The 26857-nt window shown below is 39.4% G+C and overlaps 1 protein-coding gene and 2 long non-coding RNA genes across 4 annotated transcripts; 2 read left to right on the forward strand and 1 right to left on the reverse strand.

Annotated features, from left to right (window-relative positions):
• Positions 1-295: 295 nt before the first annotated feature.
• On the reverse strand, positions 296-2241 carry LOC112564953. Of its 2 annotated transcripts, none has more exons than XR_003099300.1 (4): positions 1920-2241; positions 1623-1693; positions 1081-1132; positions 296-371 (listed from the first exon to the last, which is right to left on the reverse strand). It is a non-coding gene; the product is annotated as an uncharacterized LOC112564953 (long non-coding RNA). The 2 variants fall into 2 exon arrangements; XR_003099299.1 differs by having other exon boundaries at positions 1081-1225.
• A 2585-nt stretch (positions 2242-4826) lies between these two features.
• Positions 4827-15342, forward strand: LOC112564723 (coiled-coil domain-containing protein 47-like). The gene is given in 13 exon segments (XM_025239736.1): positions 4827-4922; positions 6107-6237; positions 7122-7234; positions 7909-8022; positions 8258-8432; positions 8742-8926; positions 9660-9761; positions 10326-10430; positions 10585-10667; positions 11024-11082; positions 11989-12098; positions 12440-12627; positions 13373-15342. Coding segments are annotated over 12 exon segments (1422 nt in total). The 5' UTR covers positions 4827-4922; positions 6107-6110; the 3' UTR covers positions 13434-15342.
• Positions 15343-20164: 4822 nt separating this feature from the next.
• Positions 20165-21157, forward strand: LOC112565207. Its single transcript, XR_003099370.1, has 2 exons — positions 20165-20455; positions 20927-21157. It is a non-coding gene; the product is annotated as an uncharacterized LOC112565207 (long non-coding RNA).
• Positions 21158-26857: the final 5700 nt, after the last annotated feature.

Genomic DNA, 26857 nt, shown 5'->3' on the forward strand with positions numbered 1-26857 from the left:
CCATATATCTGGTTAGACTGAAAATGTTAGCATGCGTGGTATCAACATAATCTCACATAATCCCATAAAACTAAACTATAACATTTGCTTCATTGTTTTTATTATCTTATTTTTTTCATACGAGGATGTATGGATAAGCTCTAGCTGTGTTTATGTAAAATTATTCTCGAACATGATTTAGCTTGTTTAGTTTGTCTAGACGCGAGATATTGTGGGGAGACAGGAACGTGTGAGTCAAAAATACTTTAAAAATAAGAATGAACCGACAGACCTTTATTTCAGAAAGTTTGTGAGTGAGCGGCCTCGTTATTTGACAAGCCGGCAAGCATCATCACTATACCAGCGGGAAACCTTCACATGTAACTGCAACACTGGAATGGAAAAAATTACACAAACACAGAAACTTAAAAAAAATAGCGAACTATCTCTTTTTCTCTGGAATCTAGTCCGTGTGTGTGTGTGTCCTTGAAGGTTGTTGACAAAATGTTTTCAAGCACTTTTTTTTTTTTGGTCTGATGGGTGTAAACGGGTGTAATGCATTCAACACTTTTTTTGTGCTGGGTGATCTTCGTTGGGGTGTATCCGGAGAACTCTCTGAGATCTTAGGAAATGCTGTAAAAATATTCAACTCAACTGTCATTTAAACAAAATACAACCTCCTGCGGCAGATGGATGTGAACTATGAAAGTTAAATCGTGGCTCGGCAAGAGACATTAGAGGACGAAAATGTCATTCATTCCCTCAAAAAGTTATAAATAAAAGAAAGAGCCCCCAACACACACAAACATCGGTGTGCAGTAGGTTTGGCAAGTCGACCACCGAGAGATACATATCTTGATTACATTCCGTGCACTCTTACTGCGGGGTAAAGTACTCTGACCTTTCCTACAGGACGCCGGGGCAGTCAGAACTCATAAACGCGGATTTGAGGACTTTTCTTAAAAAAAATTTAAAAAAAATCAAAACCTGCCACTAGCTAAAGGTTCATGCAACTCTCATGAAAGTGTTACACTGTTTGACACTCCTTGAAATATAAAGGTTTATGAGCAATATTTATGTAGTAGTAATACAATTTCATACCTCCTTTTCCTGTGGTCGAGAGAGACAACAACAACTGACGCAATCGTCATTTCTGAAACGCAGGAAGAATGAGTTATCAAGATGTAGTTGAGAAGATCCATGGAGCAAAAAGGGGAATACATATACTGGGAGTGAAGTCGACCTCCTGTAATCCAGTAGATAAAGAAGAGATCGTAGATAAAAAAAAATATATATATAATAAAACAAACAAGAAATAACTGCAGGGAAATGGAGATAAAATATCAAACAAAAACAACTCGGACATGACGGGCTAGTCATAGGCTGCAGAGACCGTTAGTGGAAGAACTGGTCTCTAGGTGGAAGCGACTTGATACACCCATAGAACAACTGAAAACAAAGTTAAGACAACCAAAAACACAAGACTACAGAAGACACCATAATCAATGTAAAGAAAGAAAGAGCAATGCTCTAGAACGAGTTAGGTCAAAGTCCAAAGGCGGTGGCTAAGATTACTCAGTCACTATACAAGTTGTTATAAGAGTGCATTTCTCTCAGCCAGTCTCATGCAAATGTAAACACACCTCTCGCTTATTGTGTTGTTACTTGGCTGGGATTCACACCAGTGATCACAACTCACTACGACAGTCCACATCTGCAAGAACACTCATAGGTCGAGTTAAAATATATTTCGCCGTCATGCAGGATACAGTACCCTCTAATTACATGATTAATGGTTAATCAAATGATTAGTACCTAAGCAAACGACTTATTGGTAATATAATAATAATAAGTAATACTGTCTGACTAGTCATGGGAACGCCCTCATAAAAGGCCTGGAGCCTCTTGAGGTTCTATGCTGACAACAACCTCTCTCTTACCGGAATGAGATTTGTTATAACGGGAAAGTCGATTGAGATCCGAAAGTCTGAAAAATGTTTGTCCAACTGTAACCGAGTGGTGTGGTGTTGTGGACTGATGACAACCGTCCAGCACTCAAATAAAAGCAGGAACCGTCAGCAGGTGCGCAACTAGAGCAATGGCCACGGCCATGTTGGTGCTCCTTTCTCTGACACGCTGTCGTCTGCTCTTTTTCCTTTTTGTCGTCACCTTACTTTGACGTCACATCACCTTATGTCATTAGCTCAAGGAGCTTCACTATTGACATCTTAGATTTGAGATCTGCGTATCGGCAGTGTCGACTTCAAACTATAATTGCCTTTCTCCAGCTACTTCAAATGACATCCGGGTCTCTACACAACAGTTCTTGAAGACATGGATTGGTTGGACAAACATATCTGGAATTCGTGCTGAAAATTACAATACATTGTTCGCCGTTTCTTCAAGATTTCTGAAATCTCTCTAAAAGTTTTTATTCAGCGTTTTCACACCCAGCATCCCCATCTCTGCTCAAGAAGCCATATATTGTGTATGTTTCTTGCAATGAGTAGAAATAAGTCCAGAAGACACATTTATAAGATTTTTACATTTATTACTTTCTTTGACTTCCATCCTTTTTAACAGTGATTTTTACACAAGAGAACAAGAAAGCGAGGAGAGGATAGAGAGTGGAGAGAGAGAGCAATATAAAAGAGAGAAGCGTGAGGGAAGGAGGAAGATGATGTGTTTGTAGATAAGAAAGAAGTCGCACGGGGTTCAACAAACCACCTGTTTCCTGCTTTGAGATATGCTTGTCCAGAGTTGTTGACTCCAATGTTTTACACGCTTTTGATGACTAGAGACAAATTTTGACACAGAGAAGTGGCATCTGTCACCCAGGCTCCATGACAGAGGGACAGTCTTACTTCTCTCATCTGTTGTCCCAAACAATCTACCTTTCTCTGCCCTGTGTTTAGATACTGCAGACATCACATCTAAAAACCTTTTGTAAGACCTTCCTTTGTTTTTTCCACAAGTATTTGCCCGTCCCGACACAGTTAAGTATTTGCCCGTCCCGACACATACCAATCCCAACTTAGACAAGTTTTTTTTTCTGTCAGTGTTGTTATGTTTAACTGAAAGCTGTTCTAGGTCGGTCTGTCGGTTGACTTGCCCTGTGTGGAAGGTGACTGGGTGTGATAAGTCTGTTTTTGTGTTGGTGTAGCTACGTTGGAATGCATGAGACTTATTTGGGTTTCATAGGCGCCACTGCCATGAGTGTGTGCTGTGTGCATCATAAATACTGATTGTTATACTGTTATAATTATTGTTATACTAATTGTTATTAAGAATGGCGTTAGGAATGATGAGGATGAGGAATGGGGACATATTCTGCAGGGGTATTTTTTAAATTTATATTGTATTTTTGTTTATTTCTCAACTGTATATTACCATTGATATTACTAGAAAGAAATATTAGACAAAAACCACATTAAATAATTGATAAAATGATAACCTTTTAAAATAACCCACGAACTTCTGTACATCCATTTCTTTCCAGAATCTAACATGTAAATTTGAAAACATACAATTTAAAGTACAAATAAAAATACATTTATATATACAGTAAAAACATATAGAAGTGATGAGAATCAACAACAAGCAGGAACTCCCAATTCAACTTCAAGGAGAGAACATCCTGGAAACAGATCGCTTTGTGTATCTGGGGAGCATTGTCAACAAGGACGGTGGAGCGGACGATGACATCAAAAGCCGCATCAACAAAGCCAGGCATGCTTTCAACAGCCTACTCCCCATCTGGAACTCCCGAGTATTATCCTTCAGCAATAAGACTCGCATCTTCAACACCAGTGTGAAGGCAGTCCTACTGTATGTTTCTGAAACCTGGAGAGTGACAAACACAACAACAAGCTCCAGACCTTTACCAAACGATGCCAACGCCATAATCTGGGAATAAGATGGCCTGAAAAGATCTCCAACAGCAGCCTGTGGAAAAGAACTAACCAGAATGCCACTAGCCATGATATCAAAAAGAGCAAATGGGGTGGATAGGACACACCCTGCGCAAACCAGCTGATACCAGAGGGGAGTGGGCTGCCCAAAACCGAGTCCGGGGGTGAGGTAAATTAAGGAATAAACTAAACTAAAAACATAAAATTCAGCATTCAGACAAAGCAACTATAGAAATGTCAAGTCACAAATCTAAACAGAAGCATTAACCGTATTTGTAATTGGCAGATTGAGTTTATTCATTTGCATTATGCCTTTCCTCATTAAAAGTGCTGATATTTTTAACCCCGGCTCAGTGACATGATTTTCTATCTCCCACTCCACCCCTCTGTTTTGAGTCGCAGGGGCACCACAAAGACAGTTGTGAATATCTTTGGCGCAGCGCCGACGGAGAAACCATATGCAACCTCGGAGTTGGTTAGGCAGTGATGAGAAAAGCACCTCGTGTGGCTGAAGATGGTCGATCAGTACTGACGACCATATAGCAGCCATGCAGTTTTTACCTGCTTCCAGACTAATTAAATGTACATTCTGCATACATCTTTCCACTGATCTGCCGGCAGGGCACAGTAAATGTAGTTTTCCTACCATCCAACAAAGTGAAATCCCATAGCAGGCACTAAGTCTGTGCAATCATTAACATTAATTCATTGATTCAGTCTGCTATCAAAAAAGAAAGAAAGAAAGAATTCCGTTCATCAGTCGAGTTCTGTGTGATACGTCGGGTATCGAGCTGTCTCAAACGCTAGAACACACTCAGCTATTCGTTTCCTTATCCGCTCAATCTTCCGTTGAGCACACTTACAATAGGAAAAACGTATTCGTTATACAGCAGCAAAAGTATACCCCTTTTCTTTCTCAGTGAAAAAAGTTACTTTGTGATGGATTTGCACTAAAAGCCACACTAAAGGGACAGCACTTTCGCATATGTAACTCTCTTGTGACAAAGTTCAAAAGGCTCGACCTTAACGAAGGCATGGCTTTATTTTTAATATCTTTTTATTTATTCTCACTTACTGCGAACTTACGTTACTCTTTAAACCAGGTTTCTAATTTGGTCATATTGCTTTTCGCTTAAAAGTGTTGATCACATCGAGGAACTTAGATAACCGAGCGTTCTGAAGTCCTAACTTATCACGCGTGCATCTATCATCTTGTGACAATATCACATGTCGATTTTGATATCGTCATTCTTGTTGAATGTAATTTATTAATGAATATTACCTGAAAACTGCGTACTTATTAATCGTCTTATTAATTATCTGATTACCACACTTAAGTTTATTCAATTCCAAGTTTTATGGATGGCAAATATATGATCTCTAAAGGGGGGAGTAATTTTAGTAGTTTACCGTCACAACGAAATTTTGTTTTCGTGGTATTTAAAATCCATTTTAAAGCATTTTTAATGAATTCATTCTATTGGTAAACATTAGCTGTGTGTATGTTTACTTTCAAATATGTTCTGAAAGTAATACTGTGTTTTGATACAGTAAATAATAAACTAATTCAAGTTTTATAATTTTCACATTTTGGCTGCTTTGCAGTAGACTATAAGCTGCTCGCATATTAGTATGAGTTATTGACAGTATTTTCAAATGTGAAATGATCTTACTCTTATTTTGCTGGTACAAAATATTTTCTGTTCTTTCTGAGGATGCCTTATTGCTGACTTATAAACTGTAGGATAATCTTTTGCCCCTTCTCTGGTTTATTACACATTTTAAAATTTTGTTGCAGGTTCACATTTTGCATTTGCAGCATTAAAACTATTATGAAACATAAACATGATTTTTTTTAACAAAACGGTCTGCGCAATGAAGATTTACCAACATTTTGTTTAGCCTTTTACTGTCACCAGTTACAGTGCTGATTATATCAGTAATTGCAACTTAATACCCACCCATTACTGATATAATCTATATAATAAACTTGGGGCTGTCAAGGGAATTAATGACCTCCTTAATCTAGACTTTTTAATATTTTTTTTCTTTCTCATATGACTAAATTTGCTTAAAGTTATCAATGTGTCTTAGATATTTGGAAGATAACTTTCTTTATATATTCTAGAAAATTTAAAAAGATAGAAAATAATCAGAGGAAAATGAAAGTGGCCATAGGTTATAATTATTTATGTTTACTGTGTTCTTTTGTGCAGCAAAATGAGGTGGCTGCTTTTGCTGTGGCTGATGCTAGGAGCACTTTCTGTGCTAGTCAAATGTGGCAGCCCTCGTAGCTTTGTAGAAGATAATGACTTCGCTGAGTTTGAAGAATTTGATGAGGAAGAAGGTAGACAATTTGAGAATTTATTGTTAAATACAATTTTTGTTAAACACTGTATATAACAATATTTTGCAGGCATATTATTACAAATTTGGAGCAGTGAGTTGTGAACCCCTGTCATTTGTAATTCAAACATGCACTTAAATCATGAGTTCAGTTCGCTCAATAAATAAATACGTGTCAAGTTGTAATATTAATTTCTGATTTGAATGTTAAGGAAAAAGATGTGTAGTTTATAATAGATGTAAGCAATTCAAGCTAGCATCAGCTTGAATTTCTGTTGTTTGGATATGTTGAAAAAATATAGAGCATTATTCATTCAGAACATTCTAGCAGCAGTCTGCTAATGGTGTGTTCGTGAAGTGGGTTAATGTTTAGGAAAATAAAGAATACATGTTTCAAACCTTGAATTACAGCTGTTTTATCTTGAATAAGGTTCTAAATTATGCTGTTAGAATTGAATGTTAGTGTAACTTTGCATTTTACTGCTTGTAATTCTGAATTTGCTGAATGCAGAATGCAGAAGGTCAGAGCAAGTTATGTTCTCATTCAGCAATAGAAGTGGTTATCAGAATGGAAAAGGAAAGAACCTATATGGGTTGGGCATCTGTTATATGTTAAGAAACTTCCTTTGACAAGCTACTCATGCTTGTCATTTTGTGTAAAACTGGTTAATCCCAAGTAATGCTCTGATTTGACCCCATATACAGTGGTTAAGTCAGAGTAGTATATGGAGTTAACAGTTTTACCTAAAATTCTAAGATTATTTTTGGAAACTGTTCTCAATAAACCTGAACTTATGCATTTCTTGTTTGATGCTTGTGTATCAGTGCATTTGTTAACACAAACCTTGGTCAACAATCAGTTTGTTCGTTTGTGTTTTTCTACAGAAAAAGAAGAGAAGGCTGTGGATACTGAGGCAACTCAAGCACCTAAAGAGGCTGAAGTAGAGCAAGGAGATGCTGGTTTTGAAGATGAGGATGAAGAAGATGGCATTGTTGAGGTATAAAACAGTAGGCTATTATCCAAAGAGGAGACTAGAGTTTTCTTGGCAGCACTTAGTAAAATTACCTATAAAATGTTTACTAGATGTGATAAGTAACTTTTCTGACTTGATTTCTTGAATAAATAAGTCACAAAAGGATTTAAATTGCTCAGATTGTTTTACCTAATTTCCAAATATAAAATAGCCAAAAGGTACTTATAATGCCAAGGTGCATTACTGAAGTGTGATGGTCTCCCTCATTAAAATATATTTAGTATGTATTAGTATGTACAAAACAAAAGAAAAATGCTTTTGGCTGAGTGAGGATAATACCACTCTGTCTAGTCAATGTAGTAAACAGTTTTGCTAGAATTTGGATTGTTACAGTTCACTTAATTGTTTGATCTATCATTTCTGTAGCCTGCTGATAATCTGATAATACAGGCTCTAACTGTATTGACTGTAGTTATTTACTTTGGAACTCTTTGTATGAAGCTATATTTCAAATTCATCAATTCTACCCATAACACAATGAATAATTATAATCACCTATAATTCACTTAAATAATGTTCAGCAGAGCTGTTCAATACACTTCTTCGCTGACTGTGGTCATTAGGAATAATTTTTGTGTGTATGTAAGTAGTAGTGATTGAAAAAGTAGCACAGTTATAAATTAGTTTTTTTGTAACAGGCAGATGATGAGTTTGAACACTTGCAAGATGAGGAGGAGTTTGAAAACTTTGACAAAGAAAAGGGCTCAACCGTCAAGAGCTCAGAGAAGCTGCCTGATCTACAAATGGCAAAAGTGAGAATTCTATGAGTGTTTATGAGTGAATCTATTATTTCTTTATACATCTGAGTTTCACATCTATTTGTTACATTTGTTACAGTTTCTCAATAGTGGTAACAGGTGAAATTGAAGAATGTCTGTTACCACAGTGTCTGACTTTTCTGCACCCATGCACCAACCTGGTAATTTGCTACTTGTTGGATGGTCTTTTAAATTTGTGTCTACTTTGTTACTTTGTCTACTTTGTTAGGTACCGCTACATCTACGCACAAATTGGGACAGCTTTTACTTGGAGATGCTAATGATAGCTGGCCTTGGAGTTTATTTCCTCAATTTCTTGGCAGGAAAGACAAGGAACAGTCGCCTAGCCACTACTTGGCTTACTGCTCACAAAGATCTACTTCAAACACATTTTAGTATTGTTGGTAAGTGCTTCCAAGGTTTTTAGATGTCTCATGGAAATGAAAGCAGTGGTCAAATGTTTGACTGCATATAGATCATTTACTCAATACAGCCAAATCAATGTGATTAAGCTGTAGCTATAAAGACGTTCGTATCTGCAAGTGTGTGAAGAATTAATACTTAATTTTTTACATTTGCTCTGACCCTATGCTCCTCAAGGAGAAATAAGGAATAAACTAACTCTTTTACTTTAAAAACATGCAGTTGTTACTTTGTTACTACACTGAAATACTGTTAGTGAAACTAAGTTTAAAGAGTGTGGTTGGTACCAGGTGATGATGGAACAGGCAAAGAACCGACCTCAGATGTTCTTATGAAGGAATCGGAGAACGTTTATGCTCTGTGGTGCAGTGGTCGCACGTGTGTGGAAGGAATGCTGGTGGAGTTGAAACTCCTCAAGCGACAAGATCTGGTCAACGTCTTACTGAGACTTTTCAAGCCTGCATCTGATCAGATAGTGAGCTTCATTCTTTTCTTTATCTTGTCCCAATTGCCGCCCAACAGCCAGACATGCAGATAGCTTCCTTAGCGCATTCTTTAGACTGTAGACTGAAAGCCAACAATGTTTTTGAGAGCCAGCAACTCACAGTAAATCCATAAACTCATGAAGTTTTTGGAGAGGTCATTGTGGCTTGGCTTCTTTATTGAAAACCTCTTTAAGTTATGGGTTGGTTTTTTTCTTTCTTTTAAGTCATAATGTTATTCTGGTTTCAAAGTATTTTTGGCAGATGGACTTTTAAGGGGTTGCCTTTTCGAAGTGTGAATGCCTGCGAGAGAATTTAGGGATGCCTTAAAAAACAGTCAGTCATAATATTGTGGAAGATTGAGAACTGCACATACACAGCATATATTGTACCATTCATATTCAGCTCACCCCCATGCACCCCAGCATCCATTGCAGAGTGAAGGAGTGAGTGTATGTGTATGCATATTCTTACAAAATATTACGCTTGTGATGTATATGTGTGTTTATCTGAATACTTTGAGACAGAAATCCCCCAACCTCAAAAACTTCAAAGCAGGGTTTTACTTTTCAGAAATTTTACAGAAAATCACCAGTGCAGTGTTCTGCAGCACATTATGATCACTGGTACTTTCTAATTGCTGTCTGTGACTTTTCAAATGCATATACTTGCATAGAAAGGGTTGATATAAATGCTAAATTGTGAACAGTGGCTTATTTTGTTCAGGTGATACGAATCAACATGGATGAAGGAAAAATGGACAAGTTTGTTTTTGCAGTTGCACAAAAGAAGACTGCAGCTCGCCTCCACAAGGACATCTATGATTTGGTAAACAAGCTCAAGGCCATAGTGTGCAAGTTTTTCTCAACAAACACAAACCTATGATGTGGATGTTCATTTTTGTGTTATAGGGGAGATAACTAGAAAACTTTTGAGACGTAGCACATTCTAGAAGGAAAAATTAATTTGTGTGTGTATGTGGCTGGGTTAGAAGTGTGATAATACCTACAATTACATGTGGATACTTTAAGTAGATGTTGACCCTGGAGGTGTAAATAACAGTTTTTATTGGGATTTTTTGTGTGTGTATTGCTGTGGTTGGAAGTAATTGGATATTCCTTTAGATGCATAATAGAGACAGTTTAGGACAATCATACAAATACATGATGTCTTCAAGGTCTAGTGACACTATTCCAATGTTAGAATAATAGTCTGTTTTAAAGACTAAAGCTATAGAAGGAACCCCTTCCTCCGGCACTACCAGCAGGAAACAATTTCGATTATGGTTAAATCTTATTTAGAGTTTATGAAAGATTAAAAAGCAGAGATTGATACTGGAAATCTCGAGTGCATGCAACCAAGTAACTATTTTGATCTGAAATATTTTGACAGAATCAGTTTACCGAAAAAAAAAGTGCAGAGAAATTTGATATACCGGCGTCTTTCCAGCTTCTGTCAGAGAGTGGAGAGGCTACGTCTGCTATGCTAGACAAAAAAGTGAGTCCATTGTAGAGATAATATTTCCTGTGCAATGGTGGTATGCCTTGTTGATTCTTTTCATTTTTTAATGCATGTAGTGTTTTTTTATTGTTTCCTTATGTCTGTATGTGATCAGATGTAGTTACAAGAATGTTGTCTTTAATGATCACAGGTATGCCAGGTACTAACAAAGTACGAAAATGTGGTGGAGTACATTCATGTTTCAGACCAGTATTCAGGTCCTAAGAGTCAAGAGTGAGTAACTTTCATTTTAAAGATTTTGTATTTTTCTGGACGGTGCAGATCTTGAGACAGGACAGTGAAATGCTTATGCTAAATGTAATAATATGAGAAAAAAAAAGAATTTCTTTCTTTTTTTTCCTGACATCATTTAGTTTAAGTATGAGGGTGAACCTTTTAATAAAATCTAAAAATCTTCTTTGACATGAAAGCAAGGGATTTCTCACTAGAACAAGCTTTTCAAGCCATTTGTTCATCATTCCATGCAAGACTATGCAAATTAAAAAGGTATATTCATTATTCTTGCATAATGCATTTCAATGAAAAAGTTGTTTGCAGTGATACTTATAACATTACTTTTGTGATTACAGTGACACTCAACCAACCAAACCACCGCAAGTCAAACCAGTGCTTATCTTTTGTTTTTCTGGTAAGTTGTATGAGAGAGAGAAAGCACATGCAAGTTATCAAAAACTTTAAAAGTCCGTATATTTCAAAAAATAATTTGCTCTCCCTAAAAAAATCAGTGTTTTAAGAAATTTGTTAAAAGTAATATTTTGCTAATTTTTGAAATATAATTCTTTTTAAGTGAACATGTTTGTTCTAAATGAACTGGAAATCAACATTGTCTTTTTGTTTATACGTTGATGATGATGTTAAGGCCATCATACTTCAGGTAGTTGTGGCTAACAAATAAAAATTTGAAGGCATTTTTGCCATGGCTGTAAGAAGTACAAAGTGATGAATCTAGTTGGTGGTGCGGAACTTAAAAACTAATGGTTGATGTTCTCCAAACTAGTATTGCAGTGACCATCTAAAGTGATAATTTTAACAATGCCGATCAGATCTCACTAGAAAGAAAGAGTGAAAGCATAGAGTGAATGGGTTTTGAAATGGGCTTGACTATCAAAGATAAATATGAAATAAGACCAGCAAAGGGCTAGAAAATTTACATTTGGCTACCCAGTGCAATGGTAGTGACTAGTATTGAAGGCTGATGGCATATCTGAAAACATATCTGTTCACAAAGTACTGTCCCTGAATTACTTTTCTTAACTCCCTGGCAATACTGTCATGCCAACCATCATGACTCCATCTTACATTGTTTACACCATCCCTTCATACCTTCGTCCATTACTTTTTACTCTTGTACCTCATCATTATGTTGTTCACGTATAAGGTGATTGACAGGATGAAAGCTGTACAAAGTTATAAACATGCTTTTACCAACATAATTGTCTTTTTTGTTCACTAGATATTGTGTAGTATTTATATCATGGATTATTACACATTGTAGAAATTATCAATAGTGATTTCAAATTCACTCATATTTCAGTGGGCAGCAAGGGAATGTGCAAACCATCAGACATGGAAGGATTTAAACCTCTGCTTCAGTTGGTTTTCTACTGTATAGACAAAGTCTCCCGCTTCCAGCTGAGCAAGGAGGTAAGGATGCTTTGTCGACTATCAGCACAATGACATGAACATGTTTGTAGGACAGTTTTGTTGAAGAAGCTATAATAAGAAGCTATTAACCTCTGCTTATATATTTCAAGGTTAAAGCCATTCCAATAAACCCTTCCTTGGTGATAACCAATCATAGTGCCTTGAAAATATTTTATCAACTGAAACAAACCAAAAAACCAGTAGAAAGAGGTATTACTAGGCTGCTGGTAATTTTGTGGAAATGCAATGTTATTATTTTTTTGTGCCTTGCTAGAAACCACCTGGCTTTTAGATGCAAGTGATAATTTTGATGAATACAATCAAAATATCTAATTGGGTAGGCACGCAGCAAGGCTGAAAAGAAGCGTCAGAAAGTGCAGGAGCTGTTCCTGAAGGCTGCCCATGGTCAGCGCCAGGAAGCTGCCCAGCAGCGTCGTGAGGAGAAGATTCGTGCTGACAGAGAGCGTCTGATGAATGAAGATGCTATCTAGATTCCCTGATCAAGCACCAAGCTGGTAGAGACACAGAGGTAATTCATCCTTCATCAGCTGCTAAATTTCAGTTATTCTTAACAAAACTGCATTTTATAAACACAATTACCATCATGCTTTTTTTATATCTAATAAGTAATTGCATTTCCTGTATTAATCTATACCCTTTCTCCATCTAGTGACAGGGCATTTTTTCAGCAGGAAAAATTTCAAATGCTATAACCATGGCTATAATTTAAAGCATTTCAGGGAGAGTTTTTTCTCTTTGCTTTTCAGTTTCTTGTTTTAGCAAGCTTGTTTACTTGACCGTTGCTTTAAATTCTTTTCAATTTTTTCGTTTTCCATAGAGACTATCTTTTTTTTTAGTCTTAGGAACACAGTGTTTTACAAAAAAATTCATAAAAAAAAATAAGCCGATTTTGCAAAATCCCGTCATAGAATTGTAGATCTTCCTTTTAGGTAACTATTTCAAACAGAATTTTGAGTCTACTCACAAAATTGAACGAAGTTAAAAATGTTTGTTTGGGCGCCATTTTGGATTGTTTCCATGGCAACCGATAGCGCGACGAGTGCAGTAAAACCATTTTTTGAAACTTCATTCAAGGGCTAAATAGCTGATACAAAAAAATCCGCGCTATCCCATGAAACAAAAAACTTTTTTTTTTTTGACCGGTGTCTACCCTTAAAGCAGTACCCAAAGATGGTAAAACTGATCGGCTGTCTTGACCCTGTTTTGTCTTCAAGCTGTTAACTACAGAATCTTCTGTCACAGGAGCGGGAGAGTCGTCGTGACATGAAGAAGAAGCAGCCAAAAATGAAGATGATGAAAATCAAAGCAATGTGAGAGAAGTGAGAGTTTTGTTGACGATGCTGCAACGGGCGTCACAAGTGCTGAATGCTTCAAATTGGCCTTTAGATCATAGCATATCTAGACTTTTGGCTTGCTTAGGGTTTGTGCCTGTCAGTTTGTCATACCATTTCCATCTTGGCCTGGTTTTGTTTTTTTTTTGTTTTAATATACTTGTTAAAATATGTTTTCACAAAACATATAGAGCACTTTGTACTTGTATTGATACTGCCACAATAATCAGTTTTAAAACTAAGTCCAATGTACATTTAGATGCTATTGTTACATTTTTTAACCTTTTAAAAATATTCCTAAAGGGGAGAATGAGTTGGCATACAATTTTCTGGTGAAATGTTGTGCATGAAAGTCTATGTGGATGATATGCCGCTTATTTTAGTCAATATTTCGTGATGAATAGGCATTAATTTTCCACTTTTGTGGTACTTTTTGTGCCTCACTACCCAGGCTGACTTTTTAATGATAAGCCAGTCATCATTGCTGCAGATAATTGTGGATCAACAGAACTTGGTTGCCTATGACAGACTCTAATGTTGCTTTAACTGTCCCTGTTACAGGCCTTAGGGCCATCATGAAGGGCTGTCAGTGTGAACTGGATGCTTTCACATGTGGATCCTTTAATTTATCTGTTCTGGGATCTTTCCCTTTCAGTGTCTTAGATGATTCTGTTTTGTCTTTAATCCATACCTCATCTCTGAGGCATTATTGCCTCTAGTATGTATCTCACCACCTTGGTGACTCTGAAACATAACTTCAGCCCAAATTATTGGGCATTGTGGAAAAAGCAGGCAAGACATTTTTAGCGTTTCATTAGAAAGTGCAGTCAGCATAATAAAAATATTCTCAATAACTCTTGCCTAATGTGGAGTCTGCTATCACATAGTCAATACACAGACTTAAGGACTATTTTTGAGTTTATAATGATCAAAATAAAACAGAGAAATGCAAAAAGCTATCAAAAGCTCAAAGACCCCTAGATAGCCTCTTCTGGCATCTTATCTGCCCAGATGTAACAAAATCTAGGCTTCCTGTTACCACCAACAAATATTCAAGATCTGACTGCCACTTCCTTCATCTCCAGAGACCCCTTCCCCATATTCCAGTGTATGAGGAAATAAGACAGAACCGTTAAGCAGAGGAGAATTCCTTATCGATAATAAAGACACTGATTAACTCATTATCAGTCAGTTAATTAATGCTTTGACGTGTTCTTGTCTGGCATGGTAGATGTTGCCAAATATTGTATGCTTTGATTTTTATAATCTCCCCCTTATTCAAGGCTGGAAAGAATTAAAATATAGTTGATACTTCACTGAACAAATTTCAAGTTTAAAGCTGGACTAACCTATGCAAGCTTATGTATAATCGTGGGGGATAAAGTACATGCCCCAGTGCCCTTGTTAAGCAAATTTTTTTTTCAAAAAAAAAAAAGACAATACTAGCCTTTGGCTGCCAAGAGCATAAATATGAACCACTTGAGACTCATTTACTCGCATCAGAGACTGAGATTTATATGCGCAGTTTCATTGTTTAAGTAGTAAGATTAATTTATCATTACCAGAAAAATGTGCTTTACTTTTTTCCATTATCTTGCTGTCTATGTCTGTCATTAATGTAATATTTTGAGCAGGTTTTTTCCATTGTATCCAAGACAGTTAAGTTTGCCTGGCATTCTTTAAGCCTCTTTTTATCCTTAACTTTGATTCCAACTTGTTGGGTTTTTTTTTAAGATAGTGATTATCAAAGCTCATTACAGCATAACATGGAGTGTTAAAATGTTGGTTTTCAAGTGAATGTGTTTCTTAGGGTGAGATCAAGTGTTGTATATTCTCCCTTAACCCACTCGGAAATAAACTACTGGCTGCTGCTACATGTAAGCAGAACGATATTCCAGACTCTGTCATGTCAGGGAGAAAGTGAATCTTTATTAAAATATTTATAAACATTATGTGTATCAATAAATTGATTTGATTCCAATATATGAGCATTAAGAAAGTGGAGTTGGTACTTCACATCAGAAAAGAATGCACCAGTCCCTCCCTTTGTCTGTCCCTTGGGTTCTGCAACATAACACTGAACTATCCATGTGCACTACAGTTGTGTGAGTGTTTCTTAATCTCGCCACCTGACTTTATGATAAGAATTGTTAGAAAATTTTTTAACTTGGTTCAACTCATGATCACCTTACATCCCACCCCTTTACCCTGATTCAGACTATATAGACAGCTGCGTAACTAAGCGTTAGTCTCAATCATATGATGAAAATAGGGGTCAAACAGTGGAGCAATACTTTACAATGTGTAGATGGTGGTCATTCTCTGCTCAAAGAATGTTTAGAGATGTGTGCGCTGCTGTGTATTTTCTGCAGACACTGATGTAATAACTTGATGAATGATAAAGCCTGGATGAGAATGTTTCAACTTTGGATTTATTCAGGTCATGAATGTGAACATCGACAAAGACACAGTACGGAGGTTATATGAATCCTCAGGCCGAACACATGAAGTGGGACAATAGCTAAAGTCTGGAAATATGCAAAAAGTCTTGATTGCTGATGTCAAGTAGACCTCGAGTTCGCTGTGTTTGGTGTCAATAGTCCACTTGCCTCTTGAGTCATTTTCAAGACCTCACATGCACATCAGCAAACGTCTATTTTTGGAAACTTGGGTTTAATGTTAAGTCCGACTTAAGACATCACATGCAACCCAGCCTTGTTCTCGGAAACAGCAGTGACTTCTACCGAAGGGAATTCCTGTCGTATGTAATTGCGGAGAAAACAAAGAACAATGTGAAACCTCTGCTGGCGTGTAGTATAGTGCGTGCAGAAACCGTTCTCATGAAACTTTAAATATCGATGAGTGTCGTGTGCTGGGAAGAATCGAGGAAATGTCTGACCTTACGTACATAAGTAAGTGGCCAGAGTGGGGAGAGATCAAAGATTAATATATGTGTGTGTGTTTGCAAGAGAGAGAGAGACTAGCGAACTTTTGAAAGAGAACAAATAATTCATGACACAAGTCTCACATTTCATTCAAACACCCATTGAACTAAAAGACGATTGACTATTCACCAACTGGAGGACAAGGTGATGGAATGTGTTCTACTGGAAGGCAGAGCAAAACGAAGGAGACACCATGCCAGCCGTCCCCCACCCCAGCTTCCTCCATCTTCACTCCCATGGAAAGCGTGAACCAGTCTGGAAATGGTGTAACCCTCCCCCCCATGGAGGAGTTTGCACCTACCTCCATCATTTATGCAGGTTGAAAGAATGTTATCGATCCCTCGTCACAAGCGGCCTTTTAGCGGGCGTCACGCGTCACGTGTCGCGGGGATAATGTTCTTCTGTCGCCAGTTGCTCGCCGGAAAGTTTGTCCCTCAGTATCGGGAGGAGAGGTTGGGGGACCAACAGAGGCTTCAAAGAGGATTGATCTGATTTGGATTGTGTTTTGTTAGGGACAGAGAAAAACTCTTATGATAGAATAAGAGTCGACGTTCCCCCCTCCTCCTACCCCCCGTAGTAATAGTAATAATAATAATAATAATAATAATAATAACGACAATAACAACAACATTAATAATAAATGTAAAATTTGTAAAGCACATACTCACACTCCTAAGGAGTGTGCTCTTAGCGCTTAAGAACAAGAAGGAAACATGGACAACATACGAGGGACAGGAAAACAAACAAATAACATATGAACTGTACAAGAATAGACAGACGTACTAAACGAAGAATAAAATCAAATACAGAAAACACAGAGAGGAACCAAACAACAAGAACAAGAGCTGAGAGAAACATGATATTACGAAAGGAAGGATGTGACAAAGGAATAAGCATAATGCGAAAGGTTGTTAAGTGTAATGTTTGGTGAAGAAGTGTGTTTTCAGTGCGCGTTTACAGGATTCAATAGTGGGTGTGTGGCGGGTGTGCAAAGGGAGAGAGTTCCATTGTTTGGCTGCACAATAACTACAAACCCTGTGTGGCCATGTGTTGTTGTTGTGGTGACAGGAAGAGTAAGGAGACGATCATCAGACGAGGAGCGGAGATGTCTAGCTGGGATGTAAGGGAAGAGCAGGTCAGAGAAATAATCAGGACAGGTGCCAGCAAAGAAATTAAAACACCGCACGGACAGCTTGTACTGGATGCCAGAACGGATGGGAAGCCAGGGTAGAGAAGGAGAGGTGTGGCGTGGTCCCGTTTCCTAACTCTAAGCATCAGACGTGCAACAGACTTCTGTACTTTCTGGAGTGTGTGAAGAAGGTATACAGGGCAGCCAGCAAGCAAGGAGTTGTAGTAACCAAGTCGTCACATAACTTCAGTATCGCTTGAAGAGAGTGAAGTTCACAAGCATTATATAATTCCCCAAACAATTCTAAAGATAAATGGAGGGAGGGAGAGGCAGAGTAAAAATGAACAAGGGAAAACCTAAAGGAGGGAGTAACCGAGGTTAGGGGAGGGAAGGAGAGTAACCACGGTAAGCAAGAAAGTCAATGAGAGGGAGGGAGATAGATATCACAAAAATAGGAATTGGAAATCATAAGAATTTCTAGAAATCTCTCAGCTGACGGCTTCAAACAAAAAGCTAAACATGCCGGGTATGAGGAGATTAACGAGGTGTCCCTGCTCCCACTTCACTTGTGTCACTGATATTAAAGTCTCGTCATAGTTGACAGGGAGGGAGAGCCACGCGGCCTGGAGTGGATTTCCTTCTGTTTCTTTGTGTTTGAACGCTCGACAAACACTGGGTCTGACCTGTTTGACTGGGGATAAAACTATATTCCCTCCTGATAAAAGACATCTTTACACTCGTTCGCTGCATTGCTCTTTCTCTCTCTCACACACACACAACGAGACTTCTTTTACTATGAGACTATCTTCCTGAATATTCGGCATCAAAGAATTAAAATATCAGCGATCTTGATAGATGAGAAATATTTAGACCTATTAATTAACAGTTTGTTACAGCTCATGAATCTTGTATGAGGGCAAAGGTCACAAGCCTAGGAGTGTCGCAACCTCGGAGGGAGAGAGAAAGTAAGGAGGTATAACATACTTTCACGCGTGTGTGCAAATGTCCTGACATTCATCGCTGTGCCCCTGTACTACATTTATTTCACAACTTTGACACCTCTCTGACCACCTCCCCGCCCCGATGTTGACCCGGTCTGACCTCGCACCGGGTTAAGTACAATATTACCCTCCCTTGCTTCCCGTGCTCATTATTTGCATTTTCCGATGACCATTTAGTGGCTGTGACATCCACACTGGATGTGCAAGCGGTTTTGTCAAATATCAAAGACCATAGAACGAAATAACAATAGACATGGTAAGAGCAAAATGCCGGTGAGATGGGGGTAGACGGAGGGAACAACGGAGGAGAGAGATGCCTCATTCCCAAAATATCGACGGTAGGTGCACCAGCACTCACCTGAACTTTTTTTTTAAAGGTTGTGTTTAAAGTTGGCGCGCCCTCCTTTGGGTTGTCGTTGATATCGGAGGAGGCTGCGGTGCGACGACGCCCACGACAATAATGAGAGCTAAATGTCTCGCTGGCGGTGCCTTCTCCTCACTGAGCTCCAAACCCTCGCAACAAAAGATCCTCAGTTAAGCTCGTGTGAAAAGCTGCCTCCACTTACATTGCAAAATAATGGCTTTTTTGCCCTTCAGGACGATTTCTTCTTGAAGGCAGTTGCAGTATGTCATGGACTCATGGTGTTTGCTTTGTTCACAGAGAAACTATAAAAAAGTTTTTCTATCTGTTTAAAGATGTATTTAAGTGAAACTACAATAGTTTGGCTCCTGCAACACGGAAGAAAGAAGACTATGTCGCTGTGCAAAGTTTGACAAGCTGGTTACATTGGTCACAGCCAGTCATCTTCACTAAACCATGAAGGTGAATGATACCCCATTTATCCAGCTAAGAAACCATGAATAGTTAATTTATAGGAAAACCATCCCTTACCCTCCATAATAGTCACTGTTTGTGCCACCTGATCCCAACCATGGAGATATTCACACCTTGTCGTCCTCAGTCCGAAGGATGAATCTCCTACCGCCAACTTTTGAATAACGATGCTAAAAGGTGATTTACAGAAACCTGTGTTCTCAGGAAGAACTTGTCCCAGGTGACTGCTTGCTGGTGGCAGTTAAATGCACCCTGTACTCATAGTCACCCACTTCTGCTCCTGGTGACAATAATTTTCATTCTGTGCACACTATTAAGGAAGCTTTTCAGATAATGAACCCCGGTTTTCATGATAACATTTTTCCCTACTCACATTTATTGACAGAAAGCTTTCAATAACGAGAATAGTTTTAATAGTCTTGTAGTCTTTTTATCTCCCTCGAAGGCGGCCTGTAACTGATAATTGCTTGTTATCGAACGGTTTGAGGATGTTTCGAGTCTGGAAGTGCGGCAACCATAGTATCGACCTCAGGGTTACTTAGTGAGCACAGCTCACAGCTCACAGCCGCACGTGCACAATTTTCTTTGTCTTCCATTTCCCGCCCTCCTGCCTTCCACTCAAACTGATGAAACACTCGTCACTGGCTCAGGTGACTCCACCCGTGAAGGCCAACTACGTCACGCAGGTCGCTGTGACGTAACCAGGTGACCCTGACCTCCAGGTCGACCTCCGGGCTACTTTTGTTTGTTGCATAACCATCGACATAACGTCCCGCTACGCACGGTGCTGTGAACAGACGGTGGTCATCGATTGTAAGAATAAAGGAAGAATAAAAGCTTTCACTGCCTGACATCACGTCTTTGCCTTTCATTGAAACCGTTACAACTACCTGTGGCCGCCATCGTGTTTGAAGTAAAACACAAATAACGAAACGAATAATAATCCGGGCAATCAATGAGCAAGCACGTGCGTCTGTACCTGTGACGTTCCATGATGGAGGGAGGAGTGGAGGCAAGAGTCCAGGCCTGACGAGAGGGGGGGACAGGGGGGTCTGGTGTACCCGGGCCCGCGGCTGTCAAGGGGGCCCGGCCTTGGTCAGTGGATTTTTTTTTTCTTCTTCTCCTTTTCTTTTTCTTTTAAAGAAAGGTCTAAGGACAGAACACCCAAGCATTACACATGCAGAAGTTGAGTTTGAGTGTAGATATTGAGATTCGAATTGTAAACATACATTATATACTGGGAAAATAATTTACGATTACAAGTACAAGGGGCCCGGAGAGGTCTGTCCCGGGGCCCGGGTGGCTCTCGGCGGCCTGCTTACAGTCTAAAAATAACAGGCTGACAGTTGGCTCTCCATGGAATACTGTACTTCTTGGAAGTAAAATCTAGTGTAACATCGTCTTCAGTGTCATTTACATGAGCAGTCTCTTTTCTTCCATGCAGCTACTGTAGAATAGTGCACAAAGGAACTAACACCCATCAAGGTAGATAATATAGGGATAATCTATCATCCCAGGAATATTACTGTTTACAGGAAGACGAAATAAAATACAGTATTATTGCAGGGTCAGAAAATGAACACGAAGCTGAAGTGTCCTGCTCCATTGGGATTTCTGGTCTGTTTTCTTATTTTCCACGTGGTGCCAGGTGTGACCTCAGGCAATGTGACTGGTACTGAGTGCACTGTACAGGAGTCGTAAGTATCCAGATGTGTTTTATTGTCAGCAGTTCAAACGCACGTGGCCTAATGAAAGCTCTTGTCAAATTTCGTGATAAATTTGATATTTAAAAAAAAATCAGATTTCTTGCCTCCTTTCATTCTACTCGCTTCTGAAATATTTTCTTTGATATTTTAATACACAGTTTATGTCAAGGTTTACACATACATATCTCACGGCCGTTTGCCCTAGCCTAAAGGTTTAGTCGAGTGCATGATAGTCAAACTGTAATATAATAAAGCAAATGGTATTTTGTGAAATGTGCCTTCGTGGGAAATAACATTTTTTAGATTAGATGTCCCAGTCTGTTGTTTCTGTGTAACGGCTTGTTTAAACTCCCACCGAATACCTGCGCAGACAGGCACGTGAGTTGTGTCTAAGTATTTGTGTGTAACTGTTTTTCTAAACTCTCACCAGGTACCTATGTACAAACTGTTCTGACTCAGCACGCGCACGAAGTCTGCACTAACACGTGGTGTTGGCATTTTCCTCCGCGATGTAGGAGATGCAGGTGAGCAAAAGAACAACACGTGTGAGTATGATGACGTGTGGCCTGGGTGACGTGTGGGACCTGTAACATAACGCGTGTGACATGTGACGTGTGGGTCCTGTAACATAACGCGTGTGACATGTGACGTGTGGGTCCTGTAACATAACGCGTGTGACTTGTGACGTGTGGGACCTGTAACATAACGCGTGCGACTTGTGACGTGTGGGACCTGTAACATAACGCGTGTGACTTGTGACGTGTGGGACCTGTAACATAACGCGTGTGACTTGTGACATGTGACGTGTGGGACCTGTAACATAACGCGTTCCTGTGTAAGAATTATGGTGTGTGGCATGTAACAGACTTGCGATGTATGAAATGTATGAGACAAGTACTGTGTAAGGTTCAGCCTCATCTTAATTAAACATGTCATCTTCAACAAACACCTGTCTGTCATCAATAGAGCAATGGTGTCAGTTTTGAAATGAATCGAGAAGTCTGCTATCCCAGTCTTGCATTTTTCCATCTCTGTTTAGTCCAGTCAAATGGGTTTGGTTTCGCTGATCATTGGAAAATAAATCTTCTAAGCCACCATGTTCACTATCTTGATGTGCACTTTCTTTCAGCACTGAAGCAAAATAAAGCAATACAAGTGTAGAAAAAAAAAAATTGAAACAAAAGTAACATATTTTATCCTCTCTAATTTCTCATGGTCATGCAAGTCTTGTTTTGACCAAAAATCAATAGAAATAAAATGGATAATAATTTCCCCAGGGAATTCAAATGGAATCGTTGTTAACGAGCATCGCTTGCTGTAGGCCTAGTGTCTTTCTCAAACGATGGGCAAAAATCGGAAAAAGACTCACAACGGTCTCTCGGCAGCGCTGTACACCGGCAACGGCTGAAGGGATTCGGGAGGGTCTGGTGCCTAGGGAGGGCCTGAACGGCTCGCGCCCGGTTAGAAATTTGGAGGGGGCGTGCACAAGGCAGGGATGTTAGGGTTGGCGCTATATACATGGGAGCAGGCGCCCGAAAAGGTTTATGTGCTTGGCTGATAAGTCAATGGTGCGAGGCTACCATCTGAGGGATTATGACTGAACGCCTCTAAGTCAGAATCCCGCCCGAATATGTAACGATACTTTCAGTGCGCGCGATACACGCCGCGGTGTCACAGCCGCGGCGGTGGTGAAGCCACAGGAAGGGGTCATCAGCCGCTCGCGCCGAGCAGTGCGCGGCGCGGGACCAGAACGATTTCACCCATGCGACGTGGAGGTGCCAAATCATTCGTAGACGACCTAGTTCTCGTCGGGTGTCGTACTTAGTAGAGCAGCCACACTCACTGCGATCTATTGAGACTGGCCTTGGACCAGGAGATTTGTCCGCATTCGCAGACGGACGCATCTCCGACGATGGGCTCGAGTCCCCCTCCTCAGTACAAAGGGGGAAAGGTGGTGATGCAGCTACCGGGTGCACCGGTAAAGCAGCACACCACTTTTCTCTCTTTTACTACTTCGCTTTTTTCTTTTTTTTTTTTTTTCTTCAAAAAAACCCAGGGGGGAGGCCTGGTGCAAAACTTTTGAAAATATTCCAGTTCGATGGGAGGGTCTGGTGCAGATAGGAGGGTCTGGTCAAAGACTTTGAAAAACTTTACTCGTCATTAACTTCGCTTTGGTATTAGAAATTTAGGGGTACCTCGATTCCTTCAAGTATACTAAAATGGAGGCCCTGGTGCTATGGGAGGGTCTGGTGCATACAGAAGGGTCTGGTGCAGAGGAGGGTCTGGTGCGAAGAGGAGGGTCTGGTGCGTGAGGCCTGGTTAAAAAAAAAAGGAAAGTAATAGGGGAAAAATTGAACAAATGTTGTCCATAGCAGCAACGCTTTTCTCCTTTCGCCGGTTGATCGCATTCCGAACAACGTTGTGTCTCTGTACACCGACAAAAACGATCACAACAATACCCAGCCCGATAACCGTACCAAATGAGAATTCACCCATCATCTTGGAAGTTTCAGTTCAATAGGGAGGTCTGGTGCCGGTAGAGTTAGGGTCAGGTGCCCGGAGGGCCTGGTGCCTAGGGAGGGGCAGGTGCCGGAGGCCTGGTGCCTAGGGAGGGTCAGGTTCCGGAGGGCCTTGGTGCAATGGGAGCGTGGCAAGATCCATCACTAAGCCGTTTGGGTAAATAAACGAATTTTGTCTCCCCTCATTATAGAATTTGGAAAGCTCTGATATAGTGAGTGCGTAGGTGGTTCTGCTTGTGCATGAGATCAAATCAGTTTGTCCAGGAACTAATATCCTACATATGTCCGTGATTTGTCTGTTTTGCATGGTCTGGAGAATGTTTATGAGGAGGAGTTTAATGATGTGTTCCACACCAAAGAGAAAATATTTCACAACCATTTTTGCTATCACCACAACTGACAATCACAACTACCCAGTACATATAACCGTCATCATAACACAAAGTCACTTTGAATTGAAAGCATTGAAAGGTCAATATCACACCAGCAGAGGATCCTCTTTCATCACATCTTGAAAATTGGTATCACTAATCTAGCTTCTCTTGTATATGGTATAGATATGAGTGCATGTTCATACTCTTTCGTTATGTTAATTTTTGCGTGTGCATAGAGCTACAACAATGTTTTTGACTTCCTGCCTTTCAATAACTTCTTGCATATGAAAGTTCTTTAAGAACATTTATAATACAAGACATTGCCTTTATTAATAGTCTTTAGGCCTACTGTAAAATTGTAGCAGAAATGTGATGGTTCACAACCGGGTACTTTCTTTTTTTCACTGCTTTCCGCTTTACACATCTGTTCTTTCTCTAGAAATGACGTAACACACGCAAGAGCTGATGAGAACTTCTCGTGAATAACTGTGCAGCGTGATTGGTTGTGGTGTGTCATTGGCTTGACTGACCAATTGAACGCATGTGCTCTGGAAGATCAAATAGATGCAAGCTCAGCGCTTTTAGACGACGGGACGACCTAGGTAATTAGCCAAGTTAGTGGATCAGCTTCTTACAACCTTGCTTGTTCTTTTGTATTCCCTTTTATCATTTTGGTAATTTTTAATAATCTTGTTGTTGATTAATAATTTCTTGAATATACTAAATTGCGTGTTGTTATTTGTGGTAATGCATGTTGGCAGGGTTCAGCAGCTAATTAAAAGTGTACATCAGCCAATTTAGTATAGGCGCATTGCAGGGAAATGTCGACTTGATTTGGTGGGAGTATCGACGGTGTGTTAGACCGGGTGTCAGAAATCATTACCACCTACCCTAATCTACGGACTCCTGCCCAGAGTTTACGACATATTACATATTTGCACTTATCGAAAATGAATTGTCTGTTTATGTTTCACACTAAAGTTCTAAAGTTAATGATACACACTGATGAGGGTGAATAGCAGCAAACGTTTGTATGCAGGAGAAGCTGTTTGGCCTTGCTGGTGGCCTTTCCAAGTTGTCGGTGCTGTCGGAGGTGAGTAACTCGCTACTCGCCATGAAATATGGCGGCCTTCCCTGTGTTCAGCCAGCTGGTGTAACTGACCTTTTAGTGGTGTGGGTGCTTGAGCACCTTGTCGATCCACATGAGTGAGAGTAGACAGTGAAACACAGATATCTCCGTCCTCTGTCAAGAAAGGTCCTGTAAACTAGGAGAGAAGATAATTCCTAGCCTCTTGCTTTCTTGCCTTGTCGTTGTCACCAGAAAGAGCGCCGTTAGCCGACCGGAGATCATCTGTCCTCATGCATCTGGACAACGACGACGCCTCCAACGGCAGAAAGCAAAAAACGTGGGGATAGAAAGGTTGGTGCCAACAATGATGCTGTGTTAAGATAAGTGTCGAATTAAAGTATAGTAGTGAGACATTTTACTTTTATATATTGTACTGTGCATTCATTCTATTTTGGTCTTAAAAGCATATTTGCGATGAAATTTGTCACAGGGAAATTAACAGATTTAGAGAGTTATTGGTTCAGTCCAAAGCTTACATCCATCTGGACCTTTTTGCATCCTGCGTTTGTTTAGGTTATGATGATTGGTTCCTTTAAAAGGTCTTGAGTCCCCTTTGAAGGAGTGTTTAACGATAACATATGAATATATTTTATTTACTTGCGACAAGGGACAAACAAAAACTGTGTAAAAAGCTGAATACAAATTTATAATCTTCTGTTTATTGAAATCGCTTTCAAGGCTTAAGCTGCTAAGAAAGAAAAAGAATATAAATAATTTCTGCAATCGCTTCAATAATTTAGACAGAAGTAATAGTGAGCTCGAAGACATTGGGTTTCTAATTTCTAGATCAATAAATTTTATCCTCAGGCTACCTCGGAATGGGCAGACAAGCAGGCATTAATTTATCTCAAATAACATTTCCCCACAACGAGCAGAGAATATTTTCTCATCGGTGATTCCGGTATTGTAAATATGTGTTCTCAGATCGGTCATGTCAAATCGAAATTTTTTGTCATACAAAAAAAATGTAGGTTCTTATTAATCTGGATTGATGATACTAACAAGCAATTGATGGTCTTGATACTTCTTAATGTTTAACACGCTCATACTGTTCACATGTTCATTCCATCTACATATAACTGCGTGGGATCTCACTTTTTGAGACATGCAGAACTGCTGTCACTCTGCCACCCACCCTAACCCCGTTTGCTAACAAACAAACCCAAACACTTACACTGACATAGATACAAACACATTGCACACTTGGGATCACTTAACTTTGCCATTTTCATCGAAGTTTTCAAAAATTTAAGTTTTTGTTGGGAAAGGCGACAGTCCTTTCATCTATCCTTTTCTAACATCTTCACCAGCATCGTGTACATCTAGCACGAGAGACTTTATCGGGATGGGTCGGTACCTTTAAAGTTAATTGTAGAGGGCTGGTGTGCACAAGCGAACTTAAAAACATTGAACTTTAAGCTTAGTTGGCTGACTCAACTTTAAGTTTTTACAGTAATTCGGTGTGTGCACAAAGACAACCCCAAAACTTTTCAAAGTCCCCGCTAAGTTTTAAACAAAAAAATTTCATTTTTTTCTACTTCAAAACTTTTTACAGGAACTGACCCCCTCCCCCCCAGTTTTTATTTAGAAAAAAAAAAAACAAAACCCTTAAACTGTTAAAAGCTTGAGTTCGGGCCGGGGACCCTTAAGTTTAAGCACATTTTTTCTGATTTTCTTCGTGCGTGAAAGATGACAAAGAGAATGCAGCGATTTCACGGGACTGTGCGTCTAGAATGATGATAGAAGCATTTGTGAGGAAAGTACCTTCT

Source organism: Pomacea canaliculata, linkage group LG5 (genome assembly GCF_003073045.1).
Source record: "Pomacea canaliculata isolate SZHN2017 linkage group LG5, ASM307304v1, whole genome shotgun sequence".
Taxonomy (NCBI): Eukaryota; Metazoa; Mollusca; class Gastropoda; order Architaenioglossa; family Ampullariidae; genus Pomacea; species Pomacea canaliculata.